Source organism: Zingiber officinale, unplaced genomic scaffold (assembly GCF_018446385.1).
Source record: "Zingiber officinale cultivar Zhangliang unplaced genomic scaffold, Zo_v1.1 ctg51, whole genome shotgun sequence".
Taxonomy (NCBI): domain Eukaryota; kingdom Viridiplantae; phylum Streptophyta; class Magnoliopsida; order Zingiberales; family Zingiberaceae; genus Zingiber; species Zingiber officinale.
In genome coordinates this window covers 172,455-195,998 of record NW_024589951.1, presented here as the reverse complement: position 1 = coordinate 195,998, position 23,544 = coordinate 172,455, and the positions used below count along the sequence as shown (strand labels likewise).

The window sequence follows — 23,544 nt, the reverse complement described above, 5'->3', positions numbered from 1 at the left end:
TCGTCGGCTCGTTTCGAACAACGAGAGGTAGTTTGCCGAACGGAGACTCAGGGAGTAGTGCGAATGCTATGACATTCAGCAAGCCTTTACCTCGATAGCCTACCCCCAGAGCAATGGTCAGGCTGAAGTCACCAACTGGAAGATCCTTAGAGGTTTACGGGCTCGGCTCGACTACACAGGAGGCAAGGTTAATGAACTCCCCCAGTGTACTATGGGCTCTTCGTACGACACCAAAAGAGGTGACCGGCGTCACACTATTCCAGTTGATATAAGGCGGTGAAGCGGTGATCCCCGTGGAAGTCGGAGTAGAATTCGACTAGGTGCAACTCTACAATGAGGGGAACGCTGAGCGGAGACTCATGGAGCTTGATTTAGTAGGTGAAGCTTGGGATAAGGTTGTCATCTGGCTCATGGCGTACAGGCTACGAATGAAGCAAAATTACAACTTGAAGGTGACTTTGTGATCCTTCCAGCTCGGCGATCTAGTGTAGAAAAGAATAAAGTCGGTCGGTGACATCACTAAACTCGAAGCCCCATGGGCAAGACCTTACAAGGTCTTGCAAAAGCTTCGCTCGGGAGTCTACTACCTGCAGGACGAGAATAGGAGGCAACTCCAGTGGTCTTGGAGCACAAACCATCTCCAACCTTATAGGGTCGAGTGAGAGGTGTGTGAATAAATCTAGATGTACTTGTATAAGTGTATGTCTTATGGATACAGGAAGAGAATGAATAAAAATCCCAAGTGTTCCAAACTCTTGTGTCGACCGACCAAGTTAAAAGTCGAGCGACGACTTTAAACTCCGGTCATCGTCAACAGTCAAGCAGCGACTTTAAACTCCGGTCTTTGTCAACAGTTGAACGACGACTTTAAACCCTAGTCTTCATCAATAGTCGAGCGACGATTATAAACCCTTGTCTACGCCAATCAATAGTCGAACGACAACTTTAAACCCTGGTCTTCGTCAATAGTTGAGCGACGACTTTAAATCCTGGTCTTCGTCAACATTCAAGCGGCGACTATAAACCCCAATCTTCCATCAACAGTTGAGCGATGACTTTAAACTCTTGTCTTCGTTAATAAGTCGAGCGGCGACTTTAAACCCCGGTCTATGACAAGTGCAGTCGATCGACGATTATATAAGCCGAGAATAAGGCTAGCAGGAAATATACTGCTCCAAGAAGCAATAGATTTCAATAAAATAAGGTCGTTCGACAACGTTGAAGTAATTGGTCGGGCATCCCAGCGACTAGTTACATTAACAATCGAGAAGACAGAGAACCATACTTCGAAATTTTTCGCAAAACAATAAGTGGTTCGTAGTCCTACTCGAGCCGAGCGACGAGGCATGCATGAATACATGTGACAACCAACAAAGTAAAGAAACGGCGAACAACGATACATGATGAAATACAGAATCAAATAAACAAAGATACGTCGAACGAGCGATCATGCATTAAAATATATAAATTTTTTACAAGTTTGCGAGGAATAGTACAAAAGGAGTCGAGCTTCGCAGGGGGCAGGTTCACTCGAAGTAATCCAACACATTATCAGGCAACGACTCAGTTAACTTGTCCCGATTGATGACCTTGTTAGTCAATGCGATTGGGATATAATTGCCGCCCTTCAGCTGATCGAGCATCCCATCAATGGCGAGGTTGAAGAGGTGGAGCGCCCAGTTGGTGAGCCGGTCATTGAAAGGGTTCGAGCGGAGGTAATCTTGTTTCAGAATCTTGAATCGACTAGATTCAGGGCCTTGATAAACTTCCAAAGCCGTTCGGGAGACCTCCAGCTCAACCTTCATAGAAGCCAGCTGGCATCCTTAGCAGTCAGCCGTTCTTACGCTGCTGCTTGCTTAGCCGATCGACTCTCCCACTCGGCATTCAGAGCTACCTCTGCCTCATTCAGGTTTTGAGTCAGGATCTGAGCCTCTTTGTTCTTGACCTCTAGGTCCTCAATGGCTCGAAGCTTCCTGGTCTTGTCTGAATGGATCTTCGACTCAAAGGTGTTGACCTGCTTATTGAGCTGCGCCAGTTGAGAAGCCTTCTTGGTGCTCTTGCCCCTCTCTACCTCCAACAAGTCGGAGCTCTTTTGCAAATCAGTCTTTAGTTGAGCCGCCTCAGTAGTCAGCTGCTCTAAGCGTGCCTCAGAAGTCGTTGACTGGCCACTTAGAGTGCACAACTGCTGGACTTCATATTCCAAAAAGGCAAGCCTCTAGCACATAGCCAGACTCTCGACCTAGTACTGCAAAAATAGGGAAATAGTAGGGTCGAGCGGATAAAAAGAAGTAAGTACAAAGACAACGTACATATCTCAGTGGACATCTGAGTATGACTTCTCGCGAGCTCCCCTGGAGAAATGACTGTCACATGGGCCAAAGTATCGACCCATATTTGCGCGAGCAACCTTTGGATCCGTATTTGGTGTTTGATGGTACAGGACACAACGTCGTCTGGACATCGCCACTCATCAGTCGACAAATGGATAATTACGATTATTTATCTCTGGTCGCTCGGATCAGAGGGGTCCGAGGTAGCTCTGCCCGTAGATTGGGGCATTGGGGCTAGTCGGATGTGGGCCACTTGGGTCGTCGGCAAGGATTGGGGTGGCAAGAAGGAGCCGGTGGTGCACAAATTGCCCCCAGCAGTAGTGCGGACAACGATGGTGTTCGATCGGATGACAGTGAAGTGTGGAGCACTGCGGCTCCTTGCTCGGGAAGAGCAGGCGTGGATGTCACACCCCCTCGAAAGATGGTCATGAACCGACTTGGGCTGGAGTCTGCAGAGTGGAAGTGATAGAGCCGGAGGACGATTTCGTGTGGCGTCTCTTGTGTCGTTGCAGGGGTTCGCTGGAAGTGGCCGATTCAGAAGCCACCACAATCGGCAGCATCGAGGCCGTTCGGGAGGAAGGTCCGCTGTAGTGGTCGCTGCATCACTAACCACAGTCTGAGTTTTCCACCCTCACTGACCGATGCTTGCGTTCCTTCGGTGTCGTTGAGCAGATCGTTATGGGAGTCGACCGGCTGTAGGCCTCGACTCTTCAGTTCGATCACAGTTGTCGCATTAATTTTCATGTCAGCGAGTTTGCTCTTACCGGCCAGACGCACCCTTAATATGATGCAAGCTGTAAAAAAAAAAGAAGACAAAATCAATTAGATTCAAAGACGAAGAAAAGAAATGGCATACCTAGCCTGGACGGAAGACGCGTGTGGATCAGGCTCAAGCCAAATAGGTAAAGGATGCCCTTCAACAGCAACCGGTAAATATGATACTTCTAACCGGACAAATTGAAAGCTGCCTAGAGAAAGTCCGATTGGCTTCTGTATTTCCTGAGTGATGGGGGATTCATCATTTCCATCTGCCAGTCGGTCGGGAAGTCTGGCCACTCGGGAAAATGAAGAAAGAAGTAATGTTCCCTCAAATGCTTATTAGAAGATGATATTTTATCAAAAAAGACCAAGCCCACTCGAGCTTGAAACAAGAAGGTCCCCGACTCGGACAATTTAGGGTAATAAAAATAATAGAAGAGTCGAGGAGTCAAGAGAATGTCATGTAAGCGGAATAAAACTACAACCCTGCACAACAATTTAAAGGAGTTCGACACTAGCTGATTAAGGGACATATGGTAATATTTACAAATACCAGAAAAGAAGGGATGAATGTGGAGTTGAAGGCTAGCGGTAAACTGATCCTTAAAAAAATACAGAAAACCCGCTAGTGGTGCGTGTGGTCGGTTATAAGCAGATGGAATGACAACTTGGTAATTAGGTGGGAAGTGGTAAGTGGATTTCAGCTTTTCAATGTCGTCCGCATCGGACCTGGACTCGGTGGAAGTATACCAGAGCACAGGGACGTGGACGGGGGGTTGCGAAGAACTAGCCATCGAAAATAAAGGATTCAAGAAGGAGTAACGAACGGATTCGGATAAGGAAAGAGCAAAGAAGCTTACAAAAAATGATCACCGGAGAAGAAGAAGAGATGAAGCGTCGTAGAGAAGGCTCGAAGACGAAAGCACAAGGAATGAAGACGACAACGACGCAAAGTAAGGTTTATAAGCCTCACGGTCGATTGTCCTGAGTCGTCCGATCCAAGGTTTTGAAAAACTAGGAGAAGATCCGACCGTAGAATTTGAAAAGGCGCTTATCACATCACTAGCTGATATTCGTCTGTCACGTCAAACATGAAGCGGCAAAAAGTTGGACACGTGGCGTTCAACTATCGAAAGACATTAATGAAACTTAATTAAAAGGCATGGCTACGTATTCGGCCATAATGATCAGAGATTTATATGGTCTTTAAGAAATTTGGATGACGTCAGCTACTATGAAAGGACGCTTATCCGAGGGAGCGCAGGGAAAGGAGAAATTTCGCTCTGTGTTGTCACCCATCGTCTCGATCAGCATAGAGAGTGGGTTATCACACAGCTGAATGATCAATGCACCATTTGCCTTAGGCGGTATGATCCGAGCGACAGCTACAAACCCAACCAATGAAATAAAGTTGAATGACATATACATTTGTTCCGATCAGAAACCTGAGAACATATATGGTCCGATTGGACGAGGAAACCACCAAAGACTCTACTGGTTCCGTTAGTCAGACTTGCAACCTCCTTCGACTAGACTTGAGGGGGAGCCTTGTAATGCGGTAAATGATAAAGGGGGGCCTGCACAGCACGAGTCAACTGCTGAGGTGGAGGTCAAAGTCAAGGTGGTCAATACCAGAGTATCAAAAGGCTCGCCTACGGTGGCCGAGCGGAGGACCTTAGTAAGGCTGGTCATGGCAATCAGTGTCTGATCAGCAAGAGACTTGTCCGAGCTGACCACCCGTCCAGCTCGGGATAATACGGTAAGATAGCCAACCACTCAGTGCAGAATGGCAGGACACTTAGAAGACCGAAGAGCATGTCCGATCGGGAGGGACAAGGTACTACACCCAGTCATCGCAAGGAAGAGCAGATAAGGCCGACAGAGCGGAGGAGTCCCGACCAAGCGTCTATCTCGCTCGACCAAGCAGCGAGACCATTGTTATATCTCTCGACATCCTTTTGTAAGTAGTATCGCTGACACTAGGTATGGTCAATAAGTGGATCGTACGGCAGAAGCTTTTACTGTCTTGTAAGGGATATGCATGCTTTGTTAAGGTATGACGTTAAAGGTACTTTCCTGACAAGTCCTGTCATAGGACACATTGGAGAACATGTTCATACCTCGAGGAGTGTGCACGTCACTCACCAGGACTCTATATAAAGGGGGGTCCAAGCATCGACGGAGGTACGCGTTATTTACTGTTTGCGCTTGTATTACTGTTGCTTCGCTTTCCTCTACAGTTTCAGTGATTGACTTGAGTGTCAGAGGGCCAACACCGGGGACCCTTTCCCTGACTCGATACTGATATTACTTGTTTTACAGAGTGGGACACGGTCTACATTCAATCAATGAAATAATCATATCTCCAGATTTCCACCTTCCTATTTTTAGACAGGATCAATATAATGTATAAAAGTGATTGTGTAGATGAGGATTCCATTATACTTATTATATTTTAAACGAATATTATCCTATCGTGCATGTACACTGTAGATTTCTCTGTATTGGCCAACTACAGCTTCCCCATTTACCTCCTCATAGATAGTCATGACCAACCGTGTGAAGCCATTGGAATGACGGATTCCATCTTTTACTACCATAACATATACATCGTAGAATCTAATATATTATTTTCACACCGTGAATATTTTGAACCGTTGATGTTAAATAGGACACTCATTTGGCTTGAACATGAGGTGCCACAAATTTATGTCATTTTAATCCTAATTTAAATATTTACTTAATTGTAATTTTTTATAAATAAAGGCTGCGAATGATAATTATTAAAATTAATAAATAAGTTCGTAAATAATTAAATATATGTTAAAATATAATAATTTTAATTAATCAAATAAATTAAAATTAAGAGTCTGATAAAATTAAATTTCAAAACTCAAATTAGCCTTAAATTTATGTACAGAAATGATTTCGACAGCTAGTTCATTTTAGCATTAAAAGAAGATACCATTTTAGCATTAAAAGAAGATACGTGGGGTCCACCAGTGATTGTTCCATTACGGCCCGAGCCCAACTTGGTTCGGTTCGGTTGACGGGGACATATGGCCCGTTCGATCTGATCTCCAAGCACGTGTCGTCATCTCGGGAATCAAGTCGTTTGTTCCTTCCCCTCTAATTCTGCTTCGTAAATGCCGACGCAGGAACATTTAATTCTTCTCCATTTTTAGCGTGTTGCTTAACGGAGGTGTTCCTTAGCGAGGTGGGCAAAGCATCTCATCCAACGACCGGAGTTCATTTGACGGATGCATCGGACGGCAGAGAGAAACGCATAACACGATTGCGACTTGGACCACTCCTCCAGTTGTTTAAACCAGAACTATTCACTTTGCCCCTTTACTTTTACATATTTTACACACAACCCATGATTCCCAATCCAAACAAAATAAATTAGATAAAAATCAAAAGGACCTCCTATTTTGTTGGAATAGTTATAGTTTATAATTACAATAATAATTATAATATAAATATTATTAAATAAGATAAATTTATGTTATAATAATTATAATATTATAACAGCTGCTGTTATAATATAAATATAATTAACATCTTGAAATCACGCTGTAATTACTGTCGAGTATTATATTTAAAGACAACCTTATCCATATATAAGGGTTTTGATTAAAATATAAAAGAGGCACCACCATAATTCCAAAATATATATATATATATATATATAAATAAATAAATAAATTTTGATGGTTTGGCAATTCTGAGGAGGAATTGTAATTTTTGGACAATTAATGTAGTAAAATGGAAATTTTCTGGTCCTCTAACAAAGAACGGTAGTTCAGTGAAAGCTGCGCTGTATTGAACGGCTGTTGCGCTCTTCTTCGCTTTATAAAAGGAAATCGCCGACGTTGTTCCATTGACAATCACCCTCTCTCTTCCATCTTCGCCTTCATCGCCGTCGTTGGTTTGTTTCAATCTCTCCTTTTTCTTTGGGTTGTTGTTCTTTTGTAGATCGAGCAAGGCGCAACTGGTTTTTTTTTTCGTGCAAGTTTTGCGATCGATGCGCGAGCTTTTGTTGTCTATTTAGGGTTTCTGCATCATGATCCTTGTTTGTTGTTCGGATAGGCAGCTGGTCATGGCGTCTGTGCGCGGGGGCTGCGCGATTCCCCTCTTGCTTTCGATCCTCGTGCTTCCGCTGATCTTCCCGGCCTTCGCTGCTGCGGATGGGCTGGTCCGTGTGGGTTTGAGGAAGAAAACTATGGACGAGAGCAGCCGTCTTGCCGGCCGACTTTTGGAGAAGGAAAGGAAGGGGTTGATGGGGCGGCGGTATGGTTTAGGCGCGGGCGTCGAGAATGATGGCGAAGACGCGGACATTGTTTCGCTCAAGAACTATATGAACGCGCAGTACTTTGGGGAGATCGGCATCGGCACCCCTGCTCAGAATTTCACCGTCATTTTTGACACGGGTAGTTCGAATCTGTGGGTTCCTTCTTCAAAATGCTACTTTTCGGTAAGTTTGCTTGCCATCTGTTTCGGAAATGAAAGATTATTAGACTTTAGTTAATAGATCTAGTATGATCCAGACTAGGGCGGAATTTAAGTTTGTTTAATTCATAGTTTTTCAACGCTTTCTCTCAATTTTTATTTGTAGGTTGCTTGTTTTTTCCACTCGAAATTCAAGTCAAGCAAATCAAGCACATACCAGAAGAACGGTTCGTCTTTGGCATGAAAGTCATTATTATTTCTGGTTTTATTGTTATTTTTTATTTTCCAATGTCATTCCTTCTCCACACCAAATGTTTATTACTTCCACCATGCAACTTCAATGGTCCTTTTTGGTAGGTTCTTTTTATTTTGTCAATGGAGTTGAATTATAATGTTAATAACTGATAAAGAGAATGCAAGTTCTTGTAGCTTGTGAATAGGTTACCAAAAGTTATTATTTAGGCTTTCTCAAAAAACATGTTTACTTCTCATCTTGGATGAGAAAAGAAAGCCTTGTTAAAACCTGATCCGTGGAAAAACCTGTCAGTGGTCTACTTTTTCTGCAGTTGGCAGGTTTTTTTGGCTTTGAGCTTAAATTCTTATATTTGTCAATATCACTTGAATGCAACTGCTAATTGTGGTCTTTTGTTGTTTATCATTTTCTATAAGGAAACTACTTTCCTTTTTGTGGAATTTCCTGATTGTAACTTGCCTGAGACTGTGAGACTAATCAATCAGGTTCAACTCCATAATTCCTATCCAACTATTTTACTTAGCCTTTTTGGTCAGGTTGACAAATTCTGTAGAATACTTTTTCCCACTAGTTCTCTTTGTGTTAGCCTTTTATTAGTATTTTCCCATAAGAGAATTTAAGTTGCAAATATATTCTCTTTTACAAGTAAGATTCCATGTTCATCCTTGTTTGGATTACCATTTTTATTTTTAACTAATGTGATACTTCAGTGAAGCTAACTCTATTCTATGCTGATTTTAGTGATGCCTTAGTCCATTTATTTAAAAGAAAAAATCGTTTCCATTAAAAATGGAACAATCATGAATTGCCATGCATGTCCTATTGCACCAACTTTTCTAGGGGCATTGCTCATTTAGTTTGTGCAATCCAATTTTGCACATCTACCATTCATTTAACTTATGCTCCTCCTGATCAATTATTGGCTGATAATCACATGAAATCAAACTATCCTCTTAGATTTTTTTGTCATATGGATTACTAAAGCTTTATTTATGTCAGTGTAATAGTTCAAGAGCTGGTTTCATCCATTCCATGGTGGTATCAACCTTCAGATTTTGTTTGTCTATCTTGCTGAAGCGTTATTAGATTTCTGGAAGTCTTTTTACAAATAAAATCAATAAAATGTGGATCTACCAAGTGCCCTTTCCACCATATTCTTCCTTGGCTAGTGTACCTTCTCATGAATGTTTAAGTTCGAGTCATGGATTCTATAGTATATCCAAAAAAAAGATTCTTACTATTTTGCTTTTTCTCTTGAGCAGGGAAGACTGCATCAATCCATTATGGTACTGGATCAATTTCTGGTTTCTTTAGCGACGATCATGTTTCTTTAGGCGACCTAGTTGTAAAAAACCAGGTTAAAATTTATGCTTGCTTCTGAACTTTTTATCTAGTCCTCTATATGTTAGCTTTAAGATTTTATGGACTAATTGAATATATAATCGATTCAGGATTTCATAGAAGCCACCAGAGAACCAGGTGTCACATTCCTGGTTGCAAAATTTGATGGCATCCTTGGACTTGGATTTAAGGAAATATCAGTTGGTGATGCTGTACCTGTTTGGTAATTCATTATTATTACTCTTATTTCGTAATTGCTTATGGTATTTCTTGGACTCGAGTAGCATTTTCTTTTTCTACTAGAGATTTCATTCTTGCTCTGTTTGCTCTATATATTGCTTTATTTTTCCAATGAATTGGTGAAGAGGTGGGTGGGGTTAATATACTATAGTTGGAAAAAAAGCCAGAAGAATGCCATAGAGCAAATCAATATCTTTGCAATACTAAGGTAATCTGTTGGCAGAGCATTGATTTTTCTAATAATCCTAGTTTGTTGAACACAGCTGCATATGTATATTAAGATTGAAAAGATAATGTCTTTACCATTAATTCCTTTTACGAGATAGTAAATAATGATGAAAAATATACTACTTTTGAAAACTACTACAGTCAGTCAAAATCTTACAATTGTAATATATTTGAACAAAATAATGTCAGTTTTCTTGATGCTTGTAGAGTGCAGCATGTCTGTGTCTTACCTGAGACATGCATTGGAATAGCTTAAAAACCATTTGTCATGGTGACCTATAATTCCTTGTCTGCATATAAGTCAGGTTGTAAGCACACATTTATTCTGCTTGTTCACATACAATTCCTGTGGCATTTGTTTTAATTTTGAACACAAGTCTGCCTTTTCATGTTCATATTCAAATAAAATTATTCATTTTTTGAACTAGTAGTACATACTGTTCTTGCAAATAGTGATTTTGTTATGTTTATCACTGAGTAAATTCTTAATTACATAGGAATGAGGCACTATTCATTAATTGTCATTGATCATCATTCTAGTCAGTTTAATTTGGTAAGGTTTTTTTTTTTTTTAAATAATACTGGCAGGTATAATATGGTTGAGCAAGGTCTTATCAAAGATCCTATTTTCTCATTCTGGTTGAACCGAAATGATGAGGAAGGAGATGGGGGTGAAATTGTCTTTGGAGGAGTTGATCCAAATCATTATAAGGGTGATCATGTATATGTTCCAGTAACTCAGAAAGGATATTGGCAGGTTTGTGTCTTGAGTTTTTTGTTTTGATTAATCAACTACCATTTCATATACAATGGCTTCACGACATTATACGAAAATTGAATTGGCAGTTTAACATGGGAGATGTACTCGTTGATGGTGAATCTACCGGTATTGCATGCAGACTGATTTATTTCGTTCCCATTCTTCCTTTCATGTCTTCTGTATAACAATTTAGTTTGTGTCCCTCTTAATTGTTTATCAGGCTTTTGTGGTGGAGGTTGTGCCGCGATAGCAGATTCAGGAACTTCCTTGATTGCCGGACCAACGGTATGCATATGATACCATGACCTTTTCATCATAGTGCCCATTGATTGTTTCAATCATTATCTATGGAAACAAAACGATCATATATTAGTTACAATTCACAAATGATAACCACTGCATTGCATTTTGCATTTTTACATGGTTAGTAGTAATACCTTGTAAGCTGACCTCATCTAGTGGGATAAAACTTAATTGTTGTTGTTGTAGTAGTAATACCTTGTCAATCCAATTTTTGATTATGACCTCAGCGTCTTCACATGGATGTCAATCCTTTTGAATCCTATCTTGAATTTAGTTGTCAAAAGAAGATGGCTTTCATTTACCAGTGTACTTTAACAGGCGGCATATATCTTATTCCTGTATTAACGAGGTTCCTAAATGATCCATCTCATAAATGTAGGCCCAGTTTCAGACTAACTGCAGTTCTCAAATTGGGTTTCAGGAAGGTTTAATAAGGCTCTTGCTCAAAATATTTTTGCAATTTTTTTTCTCAACATGGCCTATTAACTAGCACTTTATTTAGCTACTTGGTGTTTTGTTCTAAATATTTCAATAGTTGTCCTTTTGTTTAACATCATGTCTTAGAATATTTCTTTTAGGAATTTAGAAGTATAACCTACATGTAATGTTATGTAATATCAAAATTCTTATATTAGTTTCTCGTAAGATAGTAGATTAGGCACGAACTCTTATCCTCTGTTACGAGCTTACTTTCATTACAAGGATGTATAAATCTATTTTCTTTCTCCCCTGCGCCTACTGCAGCTATAGTAATGATGTGATAAGACGTCTTCCCGTGAATAAATTTTTGATATGCGACTTCAAATCGCTATAATGGTTAAAGAATGTGCAGTGAAATGTCAATGGATCGCACCTAATCATAATAGCAAAGTTTGATGAAATTATGAACTACTACTGTGGTATAGCCAACAAAATTAATATCAATCGTACATTCTCTTGCCAGACGGTTATTGCAGAAATTAACCAAAAGATCGGAGCTTCTGGTGTTGTATCTCAAGAGTGTAAGGCAGTAGTTGCTCAATATGGGCAACAAATTCTCGACATGTTGATATCACAGGTTTGAAGCATTGAATTACCCAAAACTTTAATATTTGCTGTTGTGCGGGTCAATTTTTGGCCCCCAAAAAAAATGTTAATATTAGCCTATATTCGACAGACACAACCGTCCAAGATTTGCTCCCAAATTGGTCTCTGCACATTTGATGGAACTCATGGAGTCAGGTGAATTCTTGTTCTCAGACATTTGTTCCTTCAGCGAATCCCTTAGCTCAGTCATATATTTTTGCATTTACTTGTACTATATTTGTGCAGTATCGGCATTGAGAGTGTAGTCAGCGATAATGTGGATGCCTCAGCTGGTTTGCACAGCGACGCAATGTGCAACGCTTGTGAGATGGCAGTGGTATGGATGCAAAATCAACTGAGACAAAACCAAACAGCAGAAAACATATTGAATTACATCAATCAGGTTAAGATTATTCGAATCATATACCTTTCTCATTGTTTAATCAGTTCTATTTATTCATACCTCTAGCCACGCAGCTATGCGAGCGACTACCAAGTCCCATGGGAGAATCATCAGTAGACTGTGCCGCAATAGCATCGTTGCCAAATGTATCGTTCACCATTGGCGATAAGGTGTTCGAACTTAAACCAGAGGAGGTACCATCCTAGATCTTTGCATAAAAGTATTTTTTGATAGTCGCTGAATAAATGTTAATACCCACGGCAATCTTCCCCTCCTCGTATCCGCCTGCAGTATATTCTGAAGGTTGGTGAGGGAGCTGCAGTACAGTGCATCAGCGGATTCACTGCTTTGGATGTGCCTCCCCCACGGGGACCCCTCTGGTTAGTATCTCTCTTTGCTTCGCAAGGTTAAGTCACTTTCGTGCCACTTCCTCCGATTTATGAAACATAAAATCCACAGGATACTGGGCGATATCTTCATGGGAGTCTACCATACGGTGTTCGACTACGGCCAGTTGAGAGTTGGCTTTGCTCAAGCAGCTTAAAAGGCTACACTGCTATCCTCATCTCTAATGCAATCACATCGGACCCTAGTTATGTTTCCCATTGTATAGAACAACCAAATTGTCGATGTAGTTGTCCATGTTACTGTCTTGCTCAAATCCTTAATAAGCGGTTCTCGACTTGAGATAAGTTGTATTTCGTTTACTCAGTTTCTTAAATTGGCGACTCAGATTTGTGTGATTTTATGATGCTAATTTATGGAATAGGAAAAGGATCTTAGCAAGTGAGGATGAATCAATTGTGCACGATTGAGCAATTCTAATAAGTTGTCGACCTCAATGAATGATCTTAAGCTCTAAACACTTAAAGTTCAATTGATCATTGAATCCAAAAGCATCAAATTTGTTGAGTTGAAGAGGAAATCTAATTTCATAATAGCAAGCTACAATTTGTTTGTTTTTTTTTTAAAATAGAAGCGAAATCTTTTCCAGCATTTTTGCTAAACAAGCAGAGAGGAGAGATCAATAGGTACGATGAGAATTGATCCAGAACAAGGTCAAAAGCAAGTGAAAGGCGGCACCTTTGTTGGTCGGAGGCCATGAATTGGGGAAAGCGGACGATGGGTCACTTCTTGCCCTTGCCCTTGCCGCCGGACTTCTTCCTCTGGGGCAGCACGATCTCGCCGTGCTTGAGGACGGGGATCTCCATGAGGGACGACAGCTGGCCGTACTTCTTGCGGAACTTCTCCACCTGGTCGTCCTCCACCGCCAGGGCGGAGCGGCTGCCGAGGTAGAACGGGTGGTTGCCGGACCAGACGTCCACCGAGTACTCCCGCTGCGTACCGCCCGTCGTCATCACCAGCTCCCCGTTGCAGTACACCTTCGCGTCCTCGTAGAACTCCGGGTGCACCCCGCCCTTCTTCCGGCAACTCCACCGCCCACCGATTGCCTGCGCGATTATCCACCCACCCAACCACAAATCAAATCGCAGGGACGTCGACGAGAGAAGAGGAGGAAGAGGATTGTGATACCTGGGAAGGGAGGAGGAGCTTCGGGGCGGGCGGCTTCGGGGATGAGAGCGAGGGAATGAAACGGGTGGTGAGGGACACGGCCATGTGGAGCTGGTCCGATCTACTGCGGCGTCGACGGCGGCGGTGGATTTGGCCTTTGAGCAACAGAGGAACTTTATCCCCTCATTTTTGTCTCTTATTATCTCGTCGTTATGGGTTGGGCTCAGTAATGGGCTTTTTGGCTGGTATTTTTTCAGTCACAATAATTGTGGCCGAAACTTAATCATGATGGTAAAAAGATAAATACGTTCGTCCCAACGTCCGACTACTAATCTTTTTATCTATAAATACATTCGAACCTCAGATCTTATGATGTCAATACCTCATGCGCTAGCAACTAGACCGTTCCGAGAGGACAATACCTCATGCGCTAGCAACTAGACCGTTCCGAGAGGACGACTAAAACTTAAATATGGATCTTCTTATAGATAAAAATTCACTGTAAAAAAGGAGAAAAAAAGTCAAATTACTTTGCCTATAACACAAAGGGATAAAGACAGTTGCTCACTTCCGGCCATAATTTTAAATAATTCTATCTCCTGACCTATTTTCTAACCAGAGAATCTAATCTTCTATTCAGGGCATCCTGAGTGATTCAAGACCTCCCGAGTCGTCTCAGTCACGAAAACAGACGTGGACAGTGAGTCAGACACCATATCATTTCTATAGATAAGGAATGATATGGTGCCCGACTCACCGTCCGTATATAGACTCTTGGTCACCAATAACCTCGCACAGTCAAACACGAGCTTATGGTCTGGATCGGTGGGTTCACAAACAAGCCATGAGCGTGCAAATAGGACGGAAGCTCACCTCAAGAGGACGATGAAGTTGAAAATTTACGAGAGAGACGAAAGGAAGAAAATGTCATTATATCCAAATCTGACTAAGGGTTCATCTATGGATAGATTGTAAATTTATCCTTCCATCTAATCCATCCATTAGTCATTCATGCTAGAGTAAACTGAGTATAAATTTGTTAACTATGAACACTTTACAAAGGAGAAAACGAGGAAGACTTTGCATTGTACAAATTATGGCATTTCAAGTATAAAGTTTTTGCAGTAAACAGAAAGACTATTTATTTTTTTCTCCCAGATACTACTCACATTCTTGTGATAATTTGAGGAAGAAATGATCAAATGAATGATAGCAAAAAAAAAAAAAAAAAAAAAAAAAATTATAAACTACAAGGAAAAGAATTTGAACCAGTTTCATGAGAACCACCTCTTCTCCTTTTTCACAGATTTAAGCTGCATTACTAGTTCTTCACGCTGAGCTTCCACTTGAGCATATTGGAGGCTAACGTTAAGGTACCGCTCTCTCATCTCCCTTAGCTCCGTTTCTAAAGATGCTATTCTTTCAAAGTCGGCATTTACATTTTTGTCAGGAATGTCCAGTTGGCCAGCTTGCTTCTCTGTGATCGCTCTGTAAACAGTGAATCTAAAATCAGGAATAATCTCGATTGAAGAAGTCAAATTGTAGCTTGCCATCAAATGACTGTGGTTCAAAAGGAGAATGTCTATGTTTTTTGCCGCTATAAGACAAGCCGTCAAGGTCTCTGTTTGTTGGTTGAATTACAACCTAAGGGAATAGAGCCATTTATGGATAGAACACAGACTTGAACTGCATCTATCTCGATGGCAATCCAAAAAGGGGGAACCATACCTAAGTCGCTCTATCTCAATGGCAAGCTGGATAAGGTGTCTGGACTGATAATAGGATGCACTTCTGTGTTTTATTTACTCGTGTAGATGATAGGAGGGAAGAGGTTAGAATGAAAGAAACTATACAGCACATGGACAGTTTTTGTTTTTGTGGGTAAAATTTGTCTCTCTCACCTTCCCCTCTCTTTCTGTTCATCCATTTAGGTAAACAAGTAGTAAGAGACAAATTGGAACGGAGACTTCATAAAGAAACTTATTGAGATGAGGAAATCCTTCTGAAGTTCAAATATTACCTTTTAAGTTGTATTTGATCCTTTCTATTTGCCTCCACATCCTGAGTTTCAGCTTCAGTTGAAATCTCTGGACCATGATTAACTTCCTGGTAAATCAAAATGACTTTATAATGTCGCTCATTAAAATTGCAAATGTAGGATAGAAGAAGAGGCATGGCTAACAAACTACTCACTTTCTCCTGCCGAAGGGATGTTCTTGGCAGCATGAGTTCCTTCTCCACTGTCTGAATTTTATTCATCAGCTCATGATTCTCCCGCTCAAGACTTTCAATCTTTCTTTCGTATTCACTATTTGTCTGTTTCAACAGATTAAGTTTGTTCTTCAACTCTGCCTCCTGAGAGCATGATGCTTCTTTTAGCAGCAAGTCATTTTCTAATCGCAAAATTTTTTCTTCCAAGACCATCCTGTTGTGCCTATCCTCTTCACTGTTAGATATAGCCTTTAGCATATTAGCCACTCTCTCCGTCAAGGACTCTTTCTCTCCCTTCAGTTCTTCATATTCTTCAGACAATGACTTCAATAGACCTACCAACTTCTGCTTTTCAGAGTTGGCATCATCAAAAGAGTTTTTAAGGCCTAATATTGAATTCCGAAGATGAATTAATTTTTTCACTTCAACCGTTGAAGGGGGAATCACTTCAACTGCTTGAGAAGCTTTAATATTCAATTCTCCTTCATTCTCCATATTTATATATTTCTCTTCACTGTACTTAACACTTTCAATTGCTTGATGAATGTGCTCTATATCAGCCATTAGCGTTTCCTCACTCTGTTTGGACGCATTAAGTAAATCTATTAATCCTGCAATCTTATTCTCAGACTCTTGACGGAAATTCTGCAAGTCAGTCTCATAAAGCTTTATTTTTGAATTGGCTTCTTGAAGATTCCATTCAAGTTTAGCTTTATCAGAACGGAGGACAGACGCTTCATGCACTTCATCTGATGCTATTTTTTCTAGGTCACCAAAATTTGAGGACTTTTGTGCAGCAAGGTTAGATATCTCTTTCTCAAGATTTTCCACTTCAATTGCTTTCTCTAATTCAATCTTGTTTAATAAAATGAGTGCCTTTGCTATTCTTTCTCCATGCTCCTTGTGTTCTTCCAAAATTTGGTCGAGTTGGGACAGCAGTGATTTCTCCTTTGATTCAGTGCCTGTTTGAATCGAAGCAAGCTTCAGTTCTAACAGTTCAACTTGCTTATAGAAATCATATCTCTTTTCATCCAATTCAATCTCGAGAAGTGTAACCTGTAGATGCGACTCTAGGTCCTGACTCTTTAACTTTTCAGTTAGTTTGTGAAGAGAACTGCACTCTTCAGTAAGACTTTCAATGGTAGCCTGCAGTTTTGAGTTTGATTGACTTAAAAGATCAGAACCCTCTAACACTTCTGATAAGTGGTTCTCTGTCTCTTGTAGTTTCTGTTTTAGTTCTGCTTTCTTCATCTCCACTTCCACTGTTTGATGTTCAACTTCATTCTTCAAATTAGCAGTAAGTGAGCTTGTGTCTTCTAGTTCCAATCGGACAGATTCTTTCTCATTAGTTACGTGTCTAAACTGGGCTTCTAAACCAGAAACAATTTCTGATAGCTCAACATTTTCCTGTTCTATCTGAGTTATGTACAATTCTAACTCCGTTTTGTTTCTTTCGAGCTCTGCCAACCTTCTTTCAAGAGTCTCATCAGCAGAAGAATGAAATTCCATGCTACCCCTAAGCACTTCCAAATCATGCTCCACATCTTGCAAGTGTTTTATAGTATCTATACATTCTTTACGCACAGAAACCAACTCTTCTTCCACTTGAGATTTCTCCTTCTGGATAGTGGAAATAAGATCTTCTAATTCCCAGTTAGACTGTTGGAGTCTATCTCTCTCTTGTTCCCTTAGCAACAATTGAGACTGAAGTTCATCTACATTAATACCGTTGGGTTTGGTTTTCTTTTCTATATTTTGAGGCTCCTTTGAAGTATCCTTGCTTAATTCCTTCAACTTAAAAATAAGATCTAGGTTTTCATCAGTAAGCTCAGTGCAATCCCTCTCTAGATCATTTATTTTAGCTTTAAGGACCTCAATTTCACGTATTTCATAATCAGAATAGCTTCCATTGTGCCCCTGATTCTTCACAATGTTGGATAACCTTTCCTCCAGCATAAGAATTTGATCTTCTTTCTGTGCTAGTTTTCTCTCCCATTCAACCTGATTATCTAGAGAATTTTTATTCTTGAGTTGTTCGTCTTCATCTATGTGGTTTTTTTGTGACTGGTCAGCTATCTCCAACCTCTGTTTCTCTATCATCTCTTCTAATTCCTGAAGGATGGAGACAAGCTCAATGTTTGATTCTTGTGTTTTCCTCAACTGTTGAGTTAAATCATAATTGGTGTCTTTCTGAAATTTCAGCTCATCCTCCAGCTCCGTCTGTACATAATGCATACCTTCACTTTTCTTAACTCCAACATCTGAATCTTTCAACGTCAACTTATGTAGTGCAGCTTTCAGTTGTTCAACTTCTAACCTCAAAGAATCACATTCACTGTATGCAGCTGAAAGTTGCCTATCCAGGTTTGTTTGATGCTTAGATTTATCAGATATTTCCTTCTTTAAATTCTCGAGATCAAGCTTCAATCGCCTAGAATGTCTCTCCCACATCTTAACTTCATCATGGAGTTCCTCTATTTCTTCTTCAGCAGCTTCAACAAGTTCTTTTGAAGAATCAGATTGCTTCGGTGATGGTGCCGTAAATCGATCATTCGACATCCATGAGGTCATACTATTGTGTACTGAGGAACCTGAGGACCTAGAGTTGAACGATGATGGGTTTGATCCTATAAGTTCTTGCATAGGACTTGCACCATTAGTTGGACTAATGTGGGAACCTGTTGAATCTTGCATTCCGGCACATTTCCCCCCATTCCCATTAAAGCTGTTTTTAGGGGAAGAATCTTTCCTGCCAAAGCTATTCCCTGAATCAGTACTACGATGCGACCCTGATGCTGAGAAGTAGGTATCCTATAATATGCATTGATTATGCAAAAGAAGCCAACCAAAGAGAGAGAAAAATCATTAACCAAAGACAAAGTAATAGGATAATATAACAGTAGCCTCAGTTGAAATCCATTGAGAGAAAAAAAAATTCATTAACCAAAGTGAAAGTAGTAGGATAATATAACAGTAGCCTCAGTTGAAATCCATTGAGAGTTAGTCAAGAGCCCATTTTTGCAGGGTGAAGAAAGGTGCTCACGAGAATATACAGATAATATGAACTCAAGTGAAGAAAACTGATGCACATGCAAGGAGACCGAAGTTCTAGTGTTGAAGAGGCAACTGTAAAATGTAATCTGATATGTTTCTTTTCCTTTTTATATATAAAATTAGTCCATTTGCAAGACCACAGACACAGATGAGGAAGTTGTTGGCTCTTGAAACTGAGTAATGCAGTTATTCTAGCTGGAATAAAATACATATAGATGGTGGTGGCACAAGAAATGAGGACCATTTTTTAAACCAAGAAGTTAACCTAATTTCCAGCTATCAAGATTGATGAGTTTCCTGATAGAAATGATCTCACATCTAACGTCATTCATAGGGCAGCAATGGGCATTGAACAGGTCACCTTCTGGTCATATCAACACCATTTCACTAAAAGGATGAAATTATGAGCTGTGTTGTATTTTTTGTCAGAAAGCATGATTACTCTTGGAGGTTTTGCACTAAATGCAGTCACCAAAGAAAGATATGTTCATAGTCCTGACTGTGATGAATTATTCGAGGAATTGGGTGAAGCCAAACTCTTTAACAAGTTTTTGGACAAGTCTACTATAGATTGAAACTCAATGTCTAGTAAGAAACCAAACATATACAATCTAATCAGAGTTTTCTCTAATGATGGAAGTCGAACAAATGAAATGATCATTATTTTCATTAATTGAGCTAACTATTGAAGATTTGGAGGGACAAAAGGATGGTAGAAATTTCATTCTTTATAATGTAGATATATCAAAGAATTCATATAACTAACAAATAATAGTAACTAGCACCTACAGACAGAGATGCATCAATCTCCTAGAATTGTTCTATGTTGCCAAATAAGTAGATGGAAACTTGTAGCAGAAAGCTAATTTTTGCAAGACAATAGTAACTATGTACATGAGAAGCATACCATATCTTCAGTTTCCTCTGGATAAGTATTGCTCAATTGATTACTTGGATCCCTAACACTACTATTGAATCTATGGTCAGATCCATGTGATTTGCCATCTATATCATCAGTATTACTTTGATGTTTGGGATATAGATCCATTTCTTTCCAAGATTGCCCGACTCTGAAGAAAATAAACAGTTAGCAATATCTATAGGAACAAAATACTTAACATAATCTGGATTTGCAAGTCAAAGAGCCATTGAACCTTAATTTTGATTTTGGGGAAGAATAATGAATCTTAACCTGCAGAAATATAGGAAAAAAGAACAGTATTGTCATTGTCAATAATTCACAGACAAACAAACATTGTGGCTTCAGACATCACATCTGGGTACATGTTGTGTGGTTTGAAGAAGGAAAGAAAGGAAAATAAGTGGTCAAACCAGTAACACAAAGTGGGAGCAACCGTTTGAGCATACAAATGACATCTATTAGCTCCAGACAACTAAAACGGTGCTATAAATATATATATCACTCCTTTTCTGAAAAATAACAAGTGCTATAAACAAGCACATGAACAAGTTTGCAAGTTTCTTGCTCAAATCGTTTAAATAAAAAATTAGACTAATGCTATAGTTAGTTGGAAGGTCAAAATATCAAATAATAGGCATTAATCAATTTTTCTCGTAGTATGAGTTTATGGAGTCGACCTGAAAGTTCTTGGAGTTTTTAAGTGCTCATGCATCATAAAGATATAATATCTCATTGTACACATTTACTCTAAAAGGTGCATCACATCCACTTTATAGCATCCTTCTTGAGATCAGCTAAACTCTCATTTTAGAAGAAACAGAGGGCAACAAAATAAAATTGGTAGACCACCAAGCTTAAGACCCATAGCTGACTTAAAACGACACACACTAGGGCATGTGTAAATAGAATTATTACAAGCATTATGTCATTTAGAAAAATGAGTCTCGATACTTCTTGATTCTTCATCTTGTTTATTTAGTTCAGTTTGTTTATTAAGGTTCATTCATTGCACAAGCTAAGATTAGTAGCAATTGCATCATTGATATTTGAATGTTCCCCAAAGGTATAAGGCGATTGCTGATTAGGAATTGTCTTTGGCATAATTTGAAAGTTATTGGAAAGGTCAGTAAATGAAATGAGGGGTCCAAGTATTATCTCCTAGGTTATCACGACTAGCATCACTTACGGATCTTTCATTCTTCTATTAATCTTATGATCAATATTTTTGTCCATTTTTATTGTTTTACAATAACTAAATTTTATATTTTTTCCATTTTATTATTTTATTTGCTACTTTTTAGAATGCATTTGATTTTAGGTGCAATGCTTTAAGAATATACATTGTTTGGGATGATTTCTTAAATTGCATGAAGCAGCTCTTAAAAATATAAAATAATAGTGAGGAGTTGAACGTTAAAAAAAGATCAGTTCCTATAACAATATTATTTACACAGAACTTTGACAAGTGAACTACTCGGTTAATCCTTAAACCAACAAATATTGGAGACCAACATACATCCAGTTCTTAAGTTTTGCCTTGGATCCGACAGTTGAGTAGCCAAAGTATGATAGCTGCACATTTGCCAATTCATTCAAAAGTGTTGTTATGTTTCCATGATACAAACCAGTAAATTTTCAATAAAGTTCAGGATCTATATATGCTCTCGCATTCTCAAGTGAAACAAAAAATCTGCAGTGTTTGCAACATAATAAGATCATATAAATTTAGGCTTAGTAGTTTTTACCTGTAAAGTAGTACCAGCATCACACTTCTTCAAAGGAAGGAAGAGAAGACCAGAATCTTCTTTGCCCATATAGTCTGCTAGTCTTAAGATAACCTCACCAAGAATAGTAGCTCGGGAAGAAGCCTGCACAAGAAGTTAATCAATCTGAGTTTTTAAACTTAACCACTTAAGGCAGAGTGCAGAATTCACTACGAGATCTTAAAATCATTCACATATATTGACAAGACAAACTGAGTAGAGAAACATTATAAAGGTAGCAAGTCAGACCAGGGAAACAAGGATCTTAAATTGGCATTTTTCAAGGTCTTGGGATGCATCATCTTGAGACACCCATAGAGTCTCTGCATCAGTCCACTGACAATTCCCACTTCTTACTGTAGCTTTGCCAGTTTTAGCAAGAACTTTCCCAGACTCCATTGAAATTAGGGAGAGCACGAGTCGGTCCCATCCTCTCGGTACCTGTATGATTAAAATGCAACAATATAAATGATTTTCACAAATCTGAAATGGTATTAATAATAATAATAATATATAGACAGATTTTTCTTCCAATTAGTAACAATTTTAATGAAAATTCCCACAACTTATATAATTAAGGATAGAAACACAAATAGTACAGAGGAGGAAGGATTGCATATTAGAACTAAAATTCTTTGCAATTATTTAATTATTCCAGTTCAAAATATTGCAAATATTGCTGGTTTGATGATATTAGATGCTCAAGTTACTTAAGCTTAACACAAAAAATTTACTTTCACACAAAATGATGGCAATATGATTACTTTCTCAGTAACCTGATCTTTTGTTTGCATAACTAAGAATATAATTGAGTTTAGATAATTAGGTTTAAAAAAATTACTATATCGACACAATGAAAGAGAAAAAGGAATGGTTAAGAAGAAAATCGAGAGTTCAAATGTTCGAACTAGCGGAAACCAACTGCAATTGCCTACTAATGAAGCGACCTAACCACTAGCCTTTTGAATAAAAGGACACAAGCAACTCAAAGTTTGAACATTGAAGTTCACAATACTAACTACTGCTAGTCTATTCATATAACAGGAAACAGTAATTACACAAGATGATCCTTCAACTATTGTCCAAGACTCAAATAGATTCCTAGACTTTTGTTTCAATTTGAATCCCTACACTTACAATGATCTACCGTATACTAGTCCATCCCTCTAGTACGCTTAACATGGAAAACAGTTGCCGACTCAGCATCTAATCACGTCTAGTCAGCATAATTATCTCGTCAGCATGAAAAAACCCACATCCCTCATGAAATGACTATCGACTAGGATGATTATACTGACATGGGTATTTGGAGAACAGACCTATACTTGCTGTACGTGCATATGCATTACATTCATGATCAAACCAATTTGAACTGTGGGTGAGAGTTCAAGGACGTTTTGTAGGAAAAGTTAAAGAAACAAGATCTGAGCTAACTTTCCATTCAACTAAAGATTCTCGCTGCCAGCAAAAAAGAAAAAAGAAAAAAGGTCGAGAGCAAGGCAGAGCCTTCCTACTTTGATTACTTTAGTTGAATCAGTTGTGTTAAACAAAGATGGTGCCAAATGAGACAAATCGCTGAGCAGTTTTGAAGCAGATCAAGAACCGAGAGGCGGACAGGAAGAGGACCTTGATAGCCTGAAGGCTGGAGAACATGAACCGGGCCTTCTCCTCGAGTCGGTTGGACCTGTGGCGATGCAGCTTGAACATCTCCCTCCGCCTTCTCTCCACTTATTCCGCCTCAAGATCGCACCCAACAAGGTCCTCCGACCGACGAAGGAAGAGATCTAGATCAGGGAAGGAAGCAGGGGCAGATCGCGCTCTCTCGCGTCGCGTGGTGGCGGAGCTGGGCGGCGAGAACCTCTTCTTCCGATCTCCATAACCGAACATTCGCTGTCGTATTTAGAATTCAATTGCGGACGCCTCGAAGCTAATGACTGCTGCTGGTCGA

At 39.6% G+C, this 23,544-nt stretch overlaps 3 protein-coding genes across 5 annotated transcripts; 1 reads left to right on the top strand and 2 right to left on the bottom strand.

Moving 5' to 3' along the window:
• The first annotated feature begins 6,882 nt into the window (after window positions 1-6,882).
• Window positions 6,883-12,877, top strand: LOC122037470 (aspartic proteinase oryzasin-1-like). 2 transcript variants are annotated; one of them, XM_042596965.1, is made up of 14 exons: window positions 6,883-7,020; window positions 7,182-7,566; window positions 7,708-7,768; window positions 9,057-9,151; window positions 9,246-9,358; window positions 10,192-10,360; window positions 10,450-10,489; window positions 10,584-10,648; window positions 11,610-11,723; window positions 11,823-11,887; window positions 11,978-12,134; window positions 12,209-12,328; window positions 12,426-12,514; window positions 12,594-12,877. In XM_042596965.1, exons 2-14 carry the CDS (start codon window positions 7,192-7,194, stop codon window positions 12,676-12,678), a joined length of 1,548 nt encoding a protein of 515 aa, XP_042452899.1. In that variant the 5' UTR covers window positions 6,883-7,020; window positions 7,182-7,191; the 3' UTR covers window positions 12,679-12,877. The 2 variants fall into 2 exon arrangements, with proteins under 2 accessions (XP_042452899.1, XP_042452900.1); XM_042596966.1 differs by having other exon boundaries at window positions 6,888-7,020; window positions 7,186-7,566.
• A 141-nt stretch (window positions 12,878-13,018) lies between these two features.
• On the bottom strand, window positions 13,019-13,828 carry LOC122037471 (50S ribosomal protein L31, chloroplastic-like). The gene is made up of 2 exons (XM_042596967.1): window positions 13,668-13,828; window positions 13,019-13,585 (listed from the first exon to the last, which is right to left on the bottom strand). Exons 1-2 carry the CDS (start codon window positions 13,749-13,751, stop codon window positions 13,262-13,264), a joined length of 408 nt encoding a protein of 135 aa, XP_042452901.1. The 5' UTR covers window positions 13,752-13,828; the 3' UTR covers window positions 13,019-13,261.
• Window positions 13,829-14,727: 899 nt separating this feature from the next.
• On the bottom strand, window positions 14,728-23,509 carry LOC122037472 (interaptin-like). 2 transcript variants are annotated; one of them, XM_042596968.1, is made up of 8 exons: window positions 23,223-23,509; window positions 21,846-22,037; window positions 21,579-21,701; window positions 20,066-20,103; window positions 19,819-19,981; window positions 15,840-18,668; window positions 15,667-15,752; window positions 14,728-15,134 (listed from the first exon to the last, which is right to left on the bottom strand). In XM_042596968.1, the coding sequence occupies exons 1-8, from the start codon at window positions 23,301-23,303 to the stop codon at window positions 14,921-14,923; spliced, it is 3,726 nt and encodes a 1,241-aa protein (XP_042452902.1). In that variant the 5' UTR covers window positions 23,304-23,509; the 3' UTR covers window positions 14,728-14,920. The 2 variants fall into 2 exon arrangements, with proteins under 2 accessions (XP_042452902.1, XP_042452903.1); XM_042596969.1 differs by lacking the exons at window positions 20,066-20,103; window positions 21,579-21,701; window positions 21,846-22,037; window positions 23,223-23,509 and having other exon boundaries at window positions 15,840-18,606; window positions 19,819-19,949.
• Window positions 23,510-23,544: the final 35 nt, after the last annotated feature.